Raw genomic sequence first — 18,562 nt, 5'->3', positions numbered from 1 at the left:
CTAAGCACAGACAAAATCCTAATGGAAAACCTGGTTCAGTCTGCTTTCCAACAGACACTGGGTGACAAATTCACCTTTCAGCAGGACAATAACCTAAAACACAAGGTCAAATATACACTGGAGTTGCTTTCCAAGATGACATTGAGTGGCCTAGATACAGTTGACTTAATTCTACACTGAACAAAAAATATAAAACGCAACATGTAAAGTGTTGGTCCGATGTTTCATGAGCTGAAATAAAAGATCCAAGAAATGTTCAATAAGCACAAAAAAGCTTATTTCTTTAAAATGTTGTGCACAAATGTGTTTGCATCCCTGTTAGTGAGCATTTCTCCTTTGCCAAGATAAGCCATCTATCCTGACAGGTGTGTCATATCAAGAAGCTGATTAATTCTTTAGAGTCTAAGGCGTTTGGGGAGGGTGCTAAGCTGACATAACTCAGTAAAATCATTGTTCCGTATAGTTAACCTATGACAAGACTTGAAAATGCCTGTAGCAATGATCAACAAAAAAACTTGACAGAACTTGAATGTGCAAATATTGTACAATGCAGGTGTGCAAAGCTCTAAGAGACTTACCCAGAAAGACTCACCAGATGTAATCGCTGCCAAAAAAAAGTGCTACCATGTATCGACTCAAGGCTGACTCAATACATTTGCAAAAATGTCTAAAAAGATCTTTTCACTTTGTCATCATGGGGTAATGTGTGTAGATGGGTGAGAAAAACTCAAATACATGTTTTATTAATGCTGTAACAACTAAAATGTGGTATAAGTCCAGTGGTATGAATACTTTCTGAAGGCAAAGTATTCATGACATTTATGTGAGCGTTATAATAATATTATCACAACCCAAAAGTAAATGTGAAATGCACTCTTAACTTCACTATGACAACAATGTACTTAGACTACATCACATTTATCTGGGCTTGAAGCATTGCAACCTGGGAGTTAGAATGCACTCTGGGAATCGTAATAGGCGGTGTAAAATCCATTGTATCTCACTGGTGTGTAGACTATAGCAATATAGAAGCTTTTCTGTGAACAAAGAGATTGTAAGGAAAAACTTTCTGACAAGTTAAGACACTAAATCATTTCCACATTGGACAAACGTGGTGATAATCTGAACCTTTTGCAGTGTGGCAACAAATCAAAACATTGTGCTTGAACGTATTTGGTTTGAGAGTGTGAGAGACTGAGTGTGCGCGCAATACGGTTGGGCGGTGTCTGGAATGACACATCGTTCCATCTTCCTGTACAAACATTAGTTTTGCCCGATATACCGAAACTTCAGTACTTTTCCAACTCAGAAGTGTGTGAAATGCACTCCTAACTTGCTATGACAGCAATATACACTGAACAAAAATATAAACGCAATCAAGTGTTGATGCTGTTTCATGAGCTGAAATGGATCCCAGGAATTTCCCCGAACGCACAAAAAGCTTGTTTACATCCCTGTTGCTGAGCATTTCTCCTTTGCCAAGATAACCCATCTACCTGACAGGTGTGGCATATCAAGAAGCTGATTAAACAGCATGATCATTACACAGGTGCACCTTGTGCTGGGGACAATAAAAGGCCACTAAAATGGGCAGTTGTCTCACACGACACAATGCCACAGATGTCTCAAGTTGAGGGAGTGTGCAATTGGTATGCTGACCGCAGGAATGTCCACCAGAGCTGTTGCCAGAGAATTTTATGTTCATTTCTCTACCATAAGCCCCCTGCAACATTGTTTCAGAGAAAATAGCAGATCGTCCAACCGGCCTCACAACCGCTGACCACGTTCAACCACGCCAGCCCAGGACCTCCACGTCCAGCTTCTTCATCTGCGGGATCATCAGACCAGCCACCCGTACAGCTGGTGAAACTGTCAGAAACTGTCTCCGGGAAGCTCATCTCAAAGCTCGTCGCCCTCAGCAGGGTTTTGACCTAAATTTAGCATTGTAAGTGACTTTAGTGGGCAAATGCTCACCTTAGATGGCCACTGGCACGCTGGAGAAGTGTGCTCTTCGCAGATGAATATCGGCTTCAACTGTACGGAGTACATGTCGTGTGAGCAAGCGGTTTTCTAATGCCAACGTTATGAACAGAGTGCCCCATGGTGGCGGTGGGGTTATGGTATGGGCAGAATTAAGCTATGGACAACGAACACAATTGCATTTTATTGATGGCAATTTGAATGCACAGAGATACCGTGACGAGATCCTGAGACCCATTGTCGTGCCATTCACCCGCCCTCCATTCGTTCTTGTTTCAGCCTGATAATGCACAGCCCCGTGTCGCAAGGATCTGTACACAATTTCTGGAAGTTGAAAATGTCCCAGTTCTTCCATGGTCTGCATACTCACCAGACATGTCACCCATTGAGCATGCTTGGGATGCTCTGGATTGACATGTACGACAGCGTGTTCCAGTTTCCGCCAATATCCAGCAACTTCACACAGCCATTGAACAAGAGTGGGACAGTATTCCACAGGCCACAATCAACAGACTGATCAACTCTATGCGAAAAGAGATGTGTCGCGCTGCATGAGGCAAAAAGGTGGTCACACCAGATACTGACTGGTTTTCTGATGCTTGCCCCCTACAACAACAAAAAACAAAAAAAGGTATCTGTGATACACATTCGTTTTTTGACGTGGTATCGTTTCCGTATCGAGTATCGCTTCCGAATAAAGTGACCCTAAACTTGTTATTGGTATTAAAGTCAAAATTCTGATATCGTGAAAACACTAATAAACAAACATCGCTGACATACGATTGTCCAAATACCATGTATTGCTTTCCCCCTCTGGAGGAGCATGTGTGTTATGCATGGAAGGGTCAATTTGCGGGAAGAAAGCAATATAATGGATACATTGCTAATAGTTTTTCCGTATCTAGTCTAGACTGCAGAAAGATGATCAAATAGGTAGGGCTGTGTTTCTCTTGTCCATAAAAATACCCCGATATCACTTAGTATTTCCTTACCTTTTAAAAATGAATATTATAGACCTATCAAGTGTAGGCTATTGTTCCTGCTCCAAAGAAATGACAACATCCATCCGGACCTTTGCCACCGAGGAAATGTGTGTGACCGAACCTTCTCAAATAGGCCTAAATACATGAGTATAGGATAGGCAAAAATATTCTGTCAAAACCATGAGACTTATTTTCAACGTGTTCTTCCCCCCCTCCACTCACTACTCTTATTTATGTACTTATTTGGTTCACACTAATTTCTTAAAATGTTGTAACTTGTAGGCCTATATTTAGGATTTGTACAGTTTGATAGGTAAAAGGCATATCCTAATAGGCCTATTCGTTTTTAACATTTGCCATTGTTCATTTGTTTCTAAGTGTTATAAATGATCCTTTTATTTTATCTGATTGTAGCACAATTTACTTTACCTACACTTTGGTCAAGCAGAAACATAAGGTTTGTTTAAACTTCCTATTCCATTAGTATATTTTGCAATTGTTTTGTTCTCTCTTGTTGATAAACGCAATTGTAAATTCGCCCAACCCTTGTGTACAAGTCTGTATGTGAGTGAGTGAGAGTATGGGTGTGTGGGGTACGGTGTGTGTGTCTGTACAGAACTTACTCTGAGAGGCATGACCTCATTGGTGACCAGGAAGAGGAGCAGGTGGAAGTCAGACACCATGTCCAGGAATACAGTAGAGGTGCACTGGGACAGGTAGGTAGCTAAACTGTGGAAATCCTGTCACACACACACACACACACATAGGAAGGGGAAAACATGGAATATGATCAAGAATAATAACTTCCTATGACCCCCATAGCCCAGGGACTCTTAGGATGAATTGGCAGACAATCATGTGATCAGGTCAGATCGAAACAGAGAAATAATGGCTGTTGCCAAAGTAGGTTAAAAAAGTCAGAAAAACACTTTTTGGAGCCTTCTGTATGTAGGTCATTCTTTGACCACTGAAAGAAAACAAAATACCAAACCCCACACATCAGAACAACCAATTTAGCTGTTGTGTGTGTGTGTGTGTGTGTGTGTGTGTGTGTGTGTGTGTGTGTCAATGTGTACCTGTGTCTCTCCCAGGATATCTCTGTTCTCTATGGGAAAGCGTGGTGTGGAGCTGAAGGTGTACTGGGGGTCCTTGGGGAAGGTGGTGGTTATCTGGTTAGAGATGGAAAGAAGGAGTGAGAAACAAAGTTGACTGACTGGAACCTCTTGTCTCTTGGCCCTCCCCACCTCTCCCGCTGAGCCCAGTTAAAACTTCTCTGTCCTGGCACCACAATGGTGGAACCAGCTTCTCCCTGAAGCTAGGACAGCCGAGTCCCTCTGCTCATTTTCCGAAAACATTTGAAACCATAACTCAAAGAATATCTTAAATGAATCCCATAGCGCAGTCTGCTAGTTAGAGAAGAGTTAACTGACTGGAAGACAGTTCCATCTTGGGAGTCCCTTTGACATCAGCGAGATGTAGAGCCAAGACAACAGATGTCAGTTGAATATGAAAACAGAGCGGACCACGAGACGACAACAGAGCGGACCACGAGACGACAACAGAGAGGACCACGAGACGACAATAGAGAGGACCACGAGACGACAACAGAGCGGACCACGAGACGACAACAGAGAGGAATACAAGAGAAGTAACAAAGTGCTCTCAGCTGGTGCCAGTAAATATTTGGCGAGTCCATCTAATTCTTTATTTTCTTTGGCTCATCATTGGACAGAACAACCTCATGATAGGTTAGAGTTATGGTGATGTGGATCTTTCTGTATGGCGTGGAGCTGCCCATATTTTACAACATTATTGTGGAAGGAGAAAGACATCTTTACAGCGTCGGGCAAAGTTTCAGTTGAACAATTTAGTTGTTCGTAAAACACACATAGCAACTAGAAAATGTGAAACACTTGCTAGTTAGATGGAGAATGTAAATGAACTAATATTAACGGACAGAAGCGTATTTCAGTTGACTGGCCCTGCTATGTATCCTAAACTCTAAAACCTGCCCTGCCACTCCTCATGTCATTGGTCGATTCCCTTCTTTAACCTGCATAAAAAACGGCAATGTACACACCCACATTCTTTCATACTTACATCTATGATAAGGTACTCCACAGGAAGGGGTCGGGCTAAATATGTGATGTCATTGCCAAATTTATCTTTGTCCTGTTGAGGGGGATGAAGAAAAATGACAATCAATGGAGAGAAATAGGACAGCTGTAACTGTTCAATAGTTATTTGGTATTTTATTAGGATCCCCATTAGCTGTTTCTGTGGTCCACACAGTACATGAAACATGAAATAATACAGAACATTAATAGACAAGGACAGAACTACATACAATGGCACATCAATACATACACAAAATATCTAGGTCAAATAGGGGAGAGACGTTGTGCTGCGAGGCGTTGCTTTGTGTTTTTTGAAACCAGGTTTGCTGTTCATTTGAGCAATAGGAGACGAAAGAGAGTTCCATGGCTCTATATAATACCTACTGCATCCTTGAATTTGTTTTGGATGAGGACAGTGAAAAGACCCCTGGTGGCATGTTTGGTGGGGTAAGTGTGTGCGTGTCAGAGCTGTGTGTAAGTTGACTACGCAAACCATTTGGAATTTAACACATTGTTTCTCATAAAAATAAGTGATACAGTCAGTCTCTCAACACTTAACCAAGAGAGACTGGCATGCATATTATTTCAATTAGCCTTCTGATTACAATGAAGAGCAAGATGTGCCGCTCTGTTCTGGGCAGCTGCAGCTTAACTAGATCTTTCCCTGCACCACACGACTGGTAAGACAAAACTAGAACCTGCAGGACTTGCTTTTTGAAGTGTGGTGTCAAAAAAACAGAGCATCTCTTTATTATGGACAGACCTCTCCCCATCTTTACAACTATTGAATCTACTGTACCGGTCAAAAGTTTGGACACAGCTACTCATTCCAGGGTTTCTTATTTTTAATATTTTCTACATTGTAGAATAATAGTGAAGACATCACAACTATGAAATAACACATATGGAATCAGGTAGTCACCAAAAAAAGTGTTAAATATAAATGTTGATTTGTTTGAGATTCTTCAAAGTAGTCACCCTTTGCCTTGATGACAGCTTTGCACACTCTTGGCCTTCTCTCAACCAGCTTCACCTGGAATGCATTTTCGATTAACAGGTGTGCATTGTTCAAATTTAATTAGTGGAATTTATTTTCTTCTTAATGCGTTTGAGACAATCAGTTGTCTTGTGACAAGGTAGGGGTGGTATACAGAAGATGACCCTATTTGGTAAAAGTCCATATTAAGGAAAAAACTGCTCAAATAAGCAAACAGAAACGACAGTCCATCATTACTTTAAGACACGAAGGTCAGTCAATACAGAATATTTCAAGAACTTAATATTAAATGCTGTTGCAAAAACCATCAAGCGCAATGATGAAGCTGGCTCTCATGAAGACCGCCACAGGAAAGGAAGACCCAAAGTTACCTCTGCTGCAGAGGACAAGTTCATAAGAGTTAACTGCACCTCAGATTGCAGCCTAAATAAATGCTTCAGAGTTCAAGTAACAGACACATCAACTGATGATGAGACTGTGTGAATCAGGCCGTCATGGTCGAATTTCTGCAAAGAAATCACTACTAAAGGACACCAATAAGAAGAAGAGACTTGCTTGGGCCAAGAAACACAAGCAATGAACATTAGACATTAGACCGGTGGAAATCTGTCCTTTGGTCTGATGAGTCCAAATTTGAGATTTTTGGTTCCAACCGCCGTGTCTATGTGAGATGCAGAGTAGGTGAAAGGACGGTCTGTGGTTCCCACCGTGAAGCATGGAGGTGGTGTGATGGTGTGTGTGCGGGTGCTTTGTTGGTGACACGGTCTGTGATTTATTTAGAATTCAAGGCACACTTAACCAGCATGTCTACCACAGCATTCTGCAGCAATACGCCATCCTATCTGGTTTGCGCTTAGTGGGACAATCATTTGTTTTTCAACAGGACAATGCCCCAACACAACTCCAGGCAGTGTAAGGGCTATTTGACCAAAGAGACTGATGGAGTGCTGCATCAGATGACCTGGCCTCCACAATCACTCGACCTCAACCCAATTGAGATGGTTTGGAATGAGTTGGACCACAGAGTGAAGGAAAAGCAGCCAACAAGCGCTCAGCATGTGGGAACTCCTTCAAGACTGTTGGAAAAGCATTCCTCATGAAGCTGGTTGAGAGAATGCCAAGAGTGTGAAAACTGTCATGGCATAGGGTGGCTTACTCTGAAGAATCTCAAATATAACCTATATTTTTATTGGTTAACCCTTTTTTGGTTACTACATGATTCCATAGTTTTGATGTCTTCACTATTATCCTACAATGTAGACAATAGTGAAAATAAAACCCCTTGAATGAGTAGGTGTGTACAAACTTAACTGGTACTGTATATGTTTTCACCATGACAGTTTACAATCTAAGGTAACGCCAATTAATTTAGTCTCCTCAACTTGTTCAACAGCCACACCATTCATTACCAGATTCAGCTGAGGTCTAGAACTTAGAGAATGATTTGTACCCTAATACAATACTCTTAGTTTTAGAGATGTTCAGGACCAGTTTATTACTGGCCAACCATTCCAAAACTGACTGCAACTCCTTTGTTAAGGGTTTCAGTGACTTCATTATCTGTGGTTGCTGACACGTATATGGTTGAATCAGCATACGTGGACACACAGGGTTTGTTTAATGCCAGTGGCAGGTCATTGATAAAAATAGTAAAGAGTAGAGGGCCAAGAGAGCTGCCGTGCGGTACACCACACCCTACACGTTTGACATTAGAGAAGCTTCCATTAAAGAAAAGTTATATTCGATGGATAGATCTGAAGCCACAATATGCCATTGGTTGAAAAGTCATAAAACATACGTTTTCAACAGGTTATGGTCAATAATATCGAAGGCGTCACTTAAATCTAACAGTACAGCTCCCACAACCTTCTAATTATCAATTTATTTCAACCAAATCAGTCATTTGTGTCAGTGCAGTGCATGTTGAGTGCTCTTCTCTATAAGCATGCTGCATGAATACGATCGCTCACTGCATTTCCTGCCTAAGTTTGTCACCTTCGCCAATGAAGGAATCATAATCAAAATGAAGGAATCAAAATGAAGGAATCAAAATGAAGGAATCAATGAACCGATGAAAGAATCAAAATAACACCAAATGGTTGTGTGAGGAATAGATGATTCAATGAAAAATGAATTTGTTTTTCTGCCCATAATTTTAAAAGTACTCCTAAGATTTTTTCCCCCCCCATCATTCATCTTGGCTTCATAATACAGCTATTTTTGTTGAGTTTAGTCATAATTTCTCAATTTGTAGTAAGTCAGCCAGTCAGATGTGCAGCTCCCCCCCAAACCCTTTCCCATCTCTTTCAATCATAGTGTCTCAATTTCCCATCAATCCACAGACCCTTAACAGTTCTAACAGTCAGTTTCTTAACAGGTAAATGTTTATCAATAATTAGAAGAAGCAAATTCGTCAAGTGCAGCGCCTGGATGCTCCTTATGAATCACATCAGACTAACACACATAAGAGTCACAGCAAAATATTTTGTATGATCTCTTAAATACCATTTTAGGCCAAGCTTTTGGAACATTGGCTCTCCTAGATAGATCACTGCATCTAATAGGTACAAAAATAATCTTCTTCCTCTTGAGCAGACAGTTTGATGAATCAATATTCTGGTTCCCAAGAAAGTATACCTCTCTGTTTACATCACATACACTATCAAGCATTTCACACATATTATTTAGATACTGACTGTTAGCACTTGGCCTATATTAACACCTCATAATAAAGGCTTTAGATGTGCCAAATGAACCTGCAACCACAACACTTCAATAACACTTGACATAAGATCTTCTCTAAGCATTACAGGGATTTGACTCTGAATATATACTGAACAAAAAATGTTAGTCTCATGTTTCATGAGCTGAAATAAAAAGGGACCAAGAAATGTCCCATACGCACCAAAAGCTTATTTCGCGCAAATTTGGTTCCATCCCTGTTAGTGAGCATTTCTCCTTTGCCAAGATAATCCATCCACCTGACAGGTGTGGCATATCAAGAAGCTGATTAAACAGTAGGATCATTACACAGGTGCACCTTGTCCTGGGGACAATAAAAGGCCACTAAAATGTGCAGTTGTCTCCCACGACACAATGCCACAGATCTCTCAAGTTGAGGGAGCGTGCAATTGGCATGATTACTGCAGGAATCAGAGAATTTAACCCATTTCTCTACCATAAGCTGCCTCCGTCATTTTAGAAAATGTCAGCACGTCCAACCGGCCTCAACTGCAGACCACGTGTAACAACGCCAGCCCAGGAACTCCACATCCGGCTTTTTCACCTGCGGGATCGTCTAAGACCAGCCACCCAGCAGCTGATGGAATTGAGAAGTATTTCTGTCTGTAATAAAGCCCTTTTGTGGGTTAAAACTCATTCTGATCGGCTGGGCCTTGCTCACCAGTGGGTGGGCCTAAGCCCTCCCAGGCCCACCCATGGCTGCTCCCATGCCCAGTCATGTGAAATCCATAGATTAGGGCATAATGAATTTATTTCAATTCACTGATTTCCTTATATGAACTGTAACTCAGTAAAAATCATTGAAATTGTTGCGTCTATATTTTAGTTTGGGATATATAGCAACACCTCCCCCATAAGTATTCCTGTCTCTTTTAAATATGTTATATCCTGGTATTGCTACTGCTGTATCAAAAGGAATGATCGAAGTAAGTCTCAGAAAAGGTTAATATATTATTGTTGTTATCTGAAGTAATTGATTTCATGAACCTTATTTCTAAGGCTACATATATTATTATGGGCTGTTTTCAGCCCTTTCCTGGGTAGCTTCAGACAGAATATGGAAAAGAACAAACAAAGCAAGAGGAAAAAAATAAAAATAATCAGCAGTCCATTAAATCAGTTGTTGTGCGGTTGAAGCTACAAACCCATTGGTTTGGATCCCATCCCTTCCTGAGAGGGAGGGTGAAATAAAAATAAGAAACTAGCACACTGCTCTTGCTAGTATCACTGCTCTTTATTAAGCTTTACGTTTCGGCCTCAAGGCCGAGGGTGGACAATGAGGCTGACATAGCAGATGTAAGCAATGTCCCCACGCGCTCTGGCAACTTTCATGGCCGAGAGAAGTTATTTTCTCTTCTGGCGCACATTTTCAGGATAGTCCTCGTTGAAGAAGATGCACATTCCTCTCAAGTTCTTGACGCTTTCCAGAACAGCTACCTTGTCCTTGAACCTCAGGAACTTTGCCACTATTGGCCTGGGCATGTCACCTGGGCCGGCGGTGGGTGTCCCAGTCCTCTGGGCATGCTCCACCTCAAATCTTCCTGTGATCCATCTTCAATTTCTCAGAGATCATTTCCCTCACTTTGTCCTCAGACTTCATTCAGGTCTCATGTTGAGATCCTGCAATTCCATCCACAACCATGTTGTTCCGCCTTCATTGTCCCTCCAGATAATCAGATTTCGCCGTCATTGTTATCATGGATTCACATACAGGATGAGAGAGGTGCTTATGCCCTAGGCAGAGAGCGGATGAGAGAGGTGCTTATGCCCTAGGCAGAGAGCGGATGAGAGAGGTGCTTATGCCCTAGACCAGGGGTTGGCAATTCCAGTCCTCGGGGGCCTGATTGGTGCCACAGGTCTGCCCCAGCTCCAGCTAACACACCTGACTCCAATAATCACCTAATCATGATCTTCAGTATAGAATGAAATTTGTTTAAATCAGCTGTGTTTGCTAGGGATGGGGGGAAAGTGTGACACTGATCAGGCCCTCATGGTTGCATTCATTCTGTCATTCACATATTCTTGGAAAGATGTCTTGTCACATGCACAGAATGCTGCACTGTGATGTCACCGTGTCGTTAGTTCTATAAAGCAGTAATCCAATTAGGTTTACCTCAGGTCCAAGCTAGCACCATTTATTCACACAGAGTTCCCTTTAGGCTAACTCAATCTACTGGATGACATTTTAAAAATCAACATTTGTTCCTGCCATTTTAGCCTAAAAAATAAACACGAGGAGCAGTAAAATGACTGAGTGGTGAGAGATTTTAGTGACCGTCTCCTTGTGAGTTTAGTGTGTCTCAGAACGCTGTACGAGAGCTGCAGACTTCCCCCAGCTCCCGTGTTTACCAAGTAACTGTACCTTGTAGAAGACGTCTGGTACGTACTGCTCCGTGCTGGACTCTTTAGCGTAGCCCAGCTCAGGGGCGTCTCGGCAGGGCAGTAGACACTCATCTCTGACCAGGGCCATGCACTGGTTAGACACCTGGTAACCCTCAAAGTGCACCTGGTTATCAGGACCACCTGCAGGGAGAGGAAGTGAGGCACACAGGTCACCCTCACACAACATCTGGAATATCACAAGACAGGAAGTCATCATCATCATGTAAGCACGATTGATCCGTTATACAATAGTGCAGGCCCAGGATAGCCACGTTATATTCATAGAATCACAGCCATGGTTGTGCTGAAATGTCATTAGTCCATGGGACAACAATTCATTCACACCCAAGTTCACATCCCAAACTTGAAGTGAGCCGTTAGGAGAATGCAGGCTAGAGGTTTGTTCTTATTACTCGTATACATTAACAAAATGGAGTCGGTCGGTGCAAACACTCGTCACTAAAGACCCAGGTTCGAGTCCCATAGGGCGGCGCACAACTGGCCCAGCATCGTCTGGGTTAGGGTTGGCGGGGTAGGCCGTCATCGTAGAATAAGAATTTGTTCTTAACTGACTTGCCTAGTTAAATACAAAAAGTTAAAAAAAAAATGTAAAGTATTGTAACAACATGCTGCTTTACTATCCTCAATGCAAAGTCCACCATGTACAGTTGAAGTCAGAAGTTTACATACACCATAGCCAAATACATTTAAACTCCGTTTCACAATTCCTGACATTTAATCCAAGTAAAAATTCCCCGTCTTAGGTCAGTTAGGAGCACCACTTTATTTTAAGAAGGTGAAATGGCAGAATAATAGTAGAGAGAGTGATTTATTTCAGCTTTTATTTCTTTCATCACATTCCCAGTGGGTCAGAAGTTTACATACACTCAATTAGTATTTGGTAGCATTGCCTTTAAATTGTTTAACTTGGGTCAAACGTTTTGGGTAGCCTTCCACAGCTTCCCACAATAATTTGGGTGATTTTTGGCCCATTCCTCCTGACAGAGCTGGTGTAACTGAGTCAGGTTTGTAGGCCTCCTTGCTCACACATGCTTTTTCAGTTCTGCCCAAACATTTTCTATAGGATTGAGGTCAGGGCTTTGTGATGGCCACTCCAATATCTTGACTTTGTTGTCCTTAAGCCATTTTCCCACAACTTTGGAAGTTTGCTTGGGGTCATTGTCCATTTGGAACACCCATTTGCGAGCAAGCTTTAACTTCCTGACTGATGTCTTGAGATGTTGCTTCAATATAGCCACACTTCTCTTTCCTCATGATACCATCTATTTTGTGAAGTGCACCACTCCCTCCTGCAGCAAAGCACCCCCACAACATGATGCTGCCACCCCCGCGCTTCACGATTGGGATGGTGTTCTTCGGCTTGCAAGCGTCCCCCTTTTTCCTCCAAACATACGATGGTCATTATGGCCAAACAGTTCTATTTTTGTTTCATCAGACCAGAGGACATTTTCCCAAAAAGTACAATATTTGTCCCCATGTGCAGTTGCAATTGGCAGTCTGGCTTTTTTAATGGCGATTTGGATAATGGCTCCTTCCTTACTGAGCGGCCTTTAAGGTTATGTCGATATAGGACTCGTTTCACTGTGGATATAGATACTTTTGTACCCATTGCCTCCAGCATCTTCACAAGGTCCTTTGCTGTTGTTCTGGGATTGATTTGCACTTTTCGCACCAAAGTACGTTCATCTCTAGGAGACAGAACGCGTCTCCTTCCTGAGCGGTACGACGGCCGCGGGGTCCCATGGTGTTTATACTTGCGTACTATTGTCTGTACAGATGAACGTGGTACCTTCAGGCATTTGGAAATTGCTCCCAAGGATGAACCAGACTTGTGGAGGTCTGCACATTGTTTTCCTGAGGTCTTGGCTGATTTCTTTTAATTTTCCCATGATGTCAAGCAAAGACGCACTGAGTTTGAAGGTAGGCCTCGAAATACATCCACAGGTACACCTCCAGTTGACTCAAATTATGTCAATTAGCCTATCAGAAGCTTCTAAAGCCATGACATCATTTTCTGGAATTTTCCAAGCTGTTTAAAGGCACAGTCAACTTAGTGTATGTAAACTTCTGACCCACTGGAATTGTGATAGTGAATTATAAGTGAAATAAGCTGTCTATAAACAATTGTTGGAAAAATGACTTGTGTTATCCACAAAGTAGATGTCCTAACCGACTTGCCAAAACTATAGTTTGTTAACAAGAAATGTGTGGCGTGGTTGAAAAACGAGTTTTAATGACCCAAGTGTATGTAAACTTCCGACTTCAACTGTACCTAGTGCTTTAGAGTGAGTCAGACAACTAGGACACATCTACACCTGCTTCTGGTCTGGTAGGATTCTGTTGTAGAAGTCATTAGATGGCCTTGTTAGGTCCGTGTACCTGTGGCCACCACAGTGATAAACTTGGACCCAAAGTGTCCGTCGGGTGAGAGTCTGCAGGGGTTACACTGTTGGTTCTGGAAGTGTCCAGCCGTGATGCACTCCTCCGCACTTAGGAAGTACGAGTCCTTGTTCCTGGTGTATTTGACCGTGCCTATCCTGGTGTCCTCAGAGAGAAGGTCAGTGAAGATCCACCCCACCTTCAGTAGAGACCACATAGGAAAACTATGGTCAGCAAAGTCAAGCTCACCACAGGTCATCAAACTCCACATTGTTGGACTAAGAATATATATTATACTTTTGTCGAGTAACCTACATTCATAACGTAATTCTCTGGTGTGGACAGCTATAGTAACATAGTGCATTCAGGAAGTATTTAGACCCCTTGACTTTCCCCCCCATTTTGTTACAACCTTATTCTAAACTTGATTTAAAAAATTGCCCCCTCAATCTACAGACAATACTCCATAACGACATATAAAATACAAAACAGAAATATTACATTTACATAAGTATTCAGACCCTTTACTCGGGTACTTTGTTGAAGCACCTTTGGTAAGTACAGCCTCGAGTCTTCTTGGGGATGTCACTAAAAGCTTGGCACGCCTGTACTCGGGGAGTTTCTCCCATTCTTTGCAGATCCTCTCAAGCTCTGTCCGGTTGGACGGTGAGCGTCTCTCCAGAGATGTTGGATCGGGTTCAAGTCCGGGCTCTGGCTGGGCCACTCAAGGACATTCAGAGACTTGTCCAAGACCACTCCTGCGTTGTCTTGGCTGTGTGCTTAGTGTCGTTGTCCTGTTGGAAGGTGAACCTTCGCCCTAGTCTGAGGTCCTGCTCTGGAGCAGGTTTTCATCAAGGATCTCTGTACTTTGCTCGGTTCATCTTTTCCTCGATCCTGCCTAGTCTCCCCAGTCCCTGAAAAACATGCCCACAGCATGATGCTGCCACCACCATGCTTCACCGTAGGGATGTTGCCAGGTTTCCTTCCTCTGTCTGGCCACTACCATAAAGGCCTGATTGGTGGAGTGCTGCAGAGATGGTTGCCCTTCTAGAAGGTTCTCCCATCTCTACAAACTCCGGAGCTATGTCAGAGAGACCATCGGGTTCTTGGTCACCTCCCTGACCAAGGTCCTTCTCTCACGATTGCTCAGTTTGGCCAGGCAGCTGTGTTATTGCGGAACTTCAATGCTGCAGAAATGTTATGGTAACCTTCCCCAGATCTGTGTCTCGACAGAATCCTGTCTCGGAGCTCTACGGACAACTCCTAAGACCACATGGCTTGGTTTTTGCTCTGGCATGCATCCAATCAAGTTGTAGAAACATCAAGGATGATCAATGGAAACAGGATGCACCGGAACTCAATTTTGAGTCTCATAGCATAGAGTCTGAATACTTATGTAAATAAGATACAGTTTTTCATTTTTAATAAATTAGCAAACATTTCTAGAAACCTGTTCTCGTTTTGTCATTATGGGGGTATTGTGTGTAGATTGATGAGGGAATAATGTTTTATCCCTTTTAGAATAACAGAATATATAAAAAAAACATGAAAAAGGGAAAGGGTCTGAAAACGTTCCGAATGCACTGTATGGACAGCAGCAAGAACACCGATTGGGTTTCTTTCTTAAAATCCATGATGGTTGTATAAACTTTCTACACATTACATTCACTATGGCCTGAGGGCATATGGAAGCTGTTTAAAACCACTATCCTGTAAAGACTGAGGAATCTAGGGAATGCCCCATATTGATTAGTGCCTCATGGCCCCAGTTGTCTATAATGATGGGCCAGTCAGACTGGACAGTAGCTGTCCTTAAATCAAATTTTATTTGTCACAGACATGGTTAGCATATGTTAATGCCAGTGTAGCAAAATGCTTGTGCTTCTGGTTCCGACAGTGCAGTAATATCTAACAATTTCCCAACTACCTAATACACACACACAAAAAAAAAAGGGGGTGAACGAGAATATGTACATATAAATATATTGATGAGTGATGGCCGAGAGGCATAGGTAAGGCGCAATAGATGGTATAAAATACAGTAAATACATATGAGTAATGTAAGATATGTACACATTATTAAAGTGGCATTTTTTAAAGTGACTAGTGATCCATTTGTTAAAGTGGCCAGTGACTGGGTCTCCATGTAGGCAGCAGCCTCCGAGTTGGTGATTGTTGTTTAGCAGTCTGATGGCCTTGAGATAGATGTTCTCCTGCACCTGAGTGAGGTGGGGTACGACAGAGATGTTCTCCTGCACCTGGTCCCCCTGAGTGACAGGGACACGACCCAGACGTTCTCCTACACCTGTTCCCCCTGAGTGACGAGGGGTACGACCCAGACGTTCTTCTATACCTGGTCCCCCTGAGTGACAGGGACACGACCCAGATGTTCTCCTACACCTGGTCCCCCTGAGTGACAGGGACACGACCCAGATGTTCTCCTGCACCTGGTCCCCCTGAGTGACAGGGACACGACCCAGATGTTCTCCTGCACCTGGTCCCCCTGAGTGACAGGGACACGACCCAGATGTTCTCCTGCACCTGGTCCCCCTGAGTGACAGGGACACGACCCAGATGTTCTCCTACACCTGTTCCCCCTGAGTGACGAGGGGTACGACCCAGATGTTCTCCTGCACCTGGTCCCCCTGAGTGACAGGGACACGACCCAGATGTTCTCCTGCACCTGGTCCCCCTGAGTGACAGGGACACGACCCAGATGTTCTCCTGCACCTGGTCCCCCTGAGTGACAGGGACACGACCCAGATGTTCTCCTACACCTGTTCCCCGAGTGACGACCCAGATGTTCTCCTGCACCTGGTCCCCCTGAGTGACAGGGACACGACCCAGATGTTCTCCTGCACCTGGTCCCCCTGAGTGACAGGGACACGACCCAGATGTTCTCCTGCACCTGGTCCCCCTGAGTGACAGGGACACGACCCAGATGTTCTCCTGCACCTGGTCCCCCTGAGTGACAGGGACACGACCCAGATGTTCTCCTGCACCTGGTCCCCCTGAGTGACAGGGACACGACCCAGACGTTCTTCTATACCTGTTCCCCGTGAGTGAAGGGGGTACGACCCAGATGAAGGGTTGTACATGGAAAAGGATACTACCCCTCCAATGCTGTGATAAATACAAATGTGGCACTAAGTCAGCTGGACACATATTGAAGAGCACAATAGTTTAGAGATATGGAGGGTACTAGGCAGTTTCAAAAACTGGATCAGGGAAAGGATATGGGAAGAAATAAAGTCCATAGTTTTTGCTAGTGGTGTCATCTAACCTTGCGCAGGCCCAGTTTGGCTGCGATCTCCTCCACGGCTGCAGCTTTAGGGTCCTCTACCAGCTCAATACTGTTCTGGGTGGCGATCTGATGGACGGAAGAATTCACAAGAGCTCAAATTCAACCAACTAAATAAAACATCTAGGATAAACATTTCTAAAAAAGTACACAAGCTTAAAGTTGTTTCCAATAGCCTAAGAATATATATATATATATATATCACACACACGTTCAAAAGTGTGGGGTCAATTAGAAATGAGCTTTTCTTTCAAAAACAAGGACATTTTTGTCCATTTAAAACAACAAATTGATCAGAAATACAGTGTAGACATTGTTAATGTTGTAAATAACTATTGTAATTGGAAACAGCTGATTTTTTTAATGGAATATCTACATAGGGGTAGAGGCCCATTATCAGCAACCATCACTCCTGTGTTCCAATGTCACGTTGTGTTAAGACTTTTAAAATGATAAACTTGGATTAGCTAACTGATCATTAGAAAACCCTTTTGCAATTATGTTAGCACAACTGAAAACTGTTGTCCTGATTAAAGAAGCAATACAACTGGCCATCTTTAGACTAGTTAAGTATCTGGAGAATCAGCAATTGTGGGTTCGATTACAGGCTCAAAATGGCCAGAAGCAAAGACCTTTCTTCTTAAAAGGCTATTCCATGCGAGAAATTGCCAAGAAACTGAAGATCTCGTACAACGCTGTGTACTACTCCTTTCACAGAACAGCGCAAACTGGCTCTAACCAGAATAGAAAGAGGGGGAGGCCCTGGTGCACAACTGAGCAAGAGGACAAGCACATTAGTGTGTCTAGTTTGAGAAACAGACGCCTCACAAGTCCTCAACCGGCAGCTTCATTAAATAGTACCCGCAAAACACCAGTCTCAACATCAACAGTGAAGAGGAGACTCTGGGATGCTGGCCTTCTAGGCAGAGTTCCTCTGTCCAGTGTCTGTACTTTTGCCCATCTTAATCTTTTATTGGCCAGTCTGAGATATGGCTTTTTCATTGCAACTCCGTCATAACCCCACCATAGGGGCACACTGTTCACAACTTTGACCGCTCGCCCACACAACGTCATACACGTGGTCAGCGGTTGTGAGGTCGATTGGACGAACTGCCGTTTTCTCTAAAACAATGTTGCAGGGGGCTTATGGTAGAGAAATTAATTTAATTATCTGGTAACAGTTCTGGTGGACATTCCTGCAGTAATCATGCCAATTGCACACTCCCCCAAACCTTCAGACATCTGTGGCATTGTGTTGTGTGACAAAACTGCACATTTGTGGCCTTTTATTGTACCCAGCACAAGGTGCACCTGTGTAATGATAATGCTGTTTAATCAGCTTTTTGATATGCCACACCTGTCAGTCAAGTGGATGGATTCTCTTGGCAAAGGAGAAATGCTCACTAACAGGGATGTAAACACATTTGTGCACAACATTTGAGACAATGAAGCTTTTTGTGTGTATGGAACATTTCTGGAATCTTTTATTTCAGCTCATGAAACATGGAACCAACAGCTTTACATGTTGCGTTTTGTATTTTTGTTCAGTATAGATACAATGATCTGATTACTTAATTCTGTTATAAATACTGCTCCTGCAACAGCAGCACTTTGTCAATACCCATTGAAAGTGAACCTACTGCCATCCTGTGGCTAATTA

General features: G+C 43.0%; 1 protein-coding gene across 1 annotated transcript in view; it reads right to left on the bottom strand.

The window, feature by feature from the left end:
• LOC139580378 (nuclear protein localization protein 4 homolog) overlaps positions 1-18,562 on the bottom strand; it is a 35,635-nt gene that overhangs the window by 4,311 nt on the left and 12,762 nt on the right. The window contains exons 9-14 of the mRNA XM_071408996.1: positions 16,885-16,971; positions 13,602-13,800; positions 11,182-11,342; positions 5,064-5,135; positions 4,040-4,132; positions 3,587-3,703 (exon numbers count right to left, since the gene is read on the bottom strand). Of these exons, the coding sequence (XP_071265097.1) occupies positions 3,587-3,703; positions 4,040-4,132; positions 5,064-5,135; positions 11,182-11,342; positions 13,602-13,800; positions 16,885-16,971 (729 nt within the window). The remainder of the gene's footprint in view (positions 1-3,586; positions 3,704-4,039; positions 4,133-5,063; positions 5,136-11,181; positions 11,343-13,601; positions 13,801-16,884; positions 16,972-18,562) is intronic.

Source organism: Salvelinus alpinus, chromosome 7 (assembly GCF_045679555.1).
Source record: "Salvelinus alpinus chromosome 7, SLU_Salpinus.1, whole genome shotgun sequence".
Lineage (NCBI taxonomy): Eukaryota > Metazoa > Chordata > Actinopteri > Salmoniformes > Salmonidae > Salvelinus > Salvelinus alpinus.
Note: the sequence above shows the minus strand (reverse complement) of the source record. Positions and strands in the feature narration are given on the sequence as shown.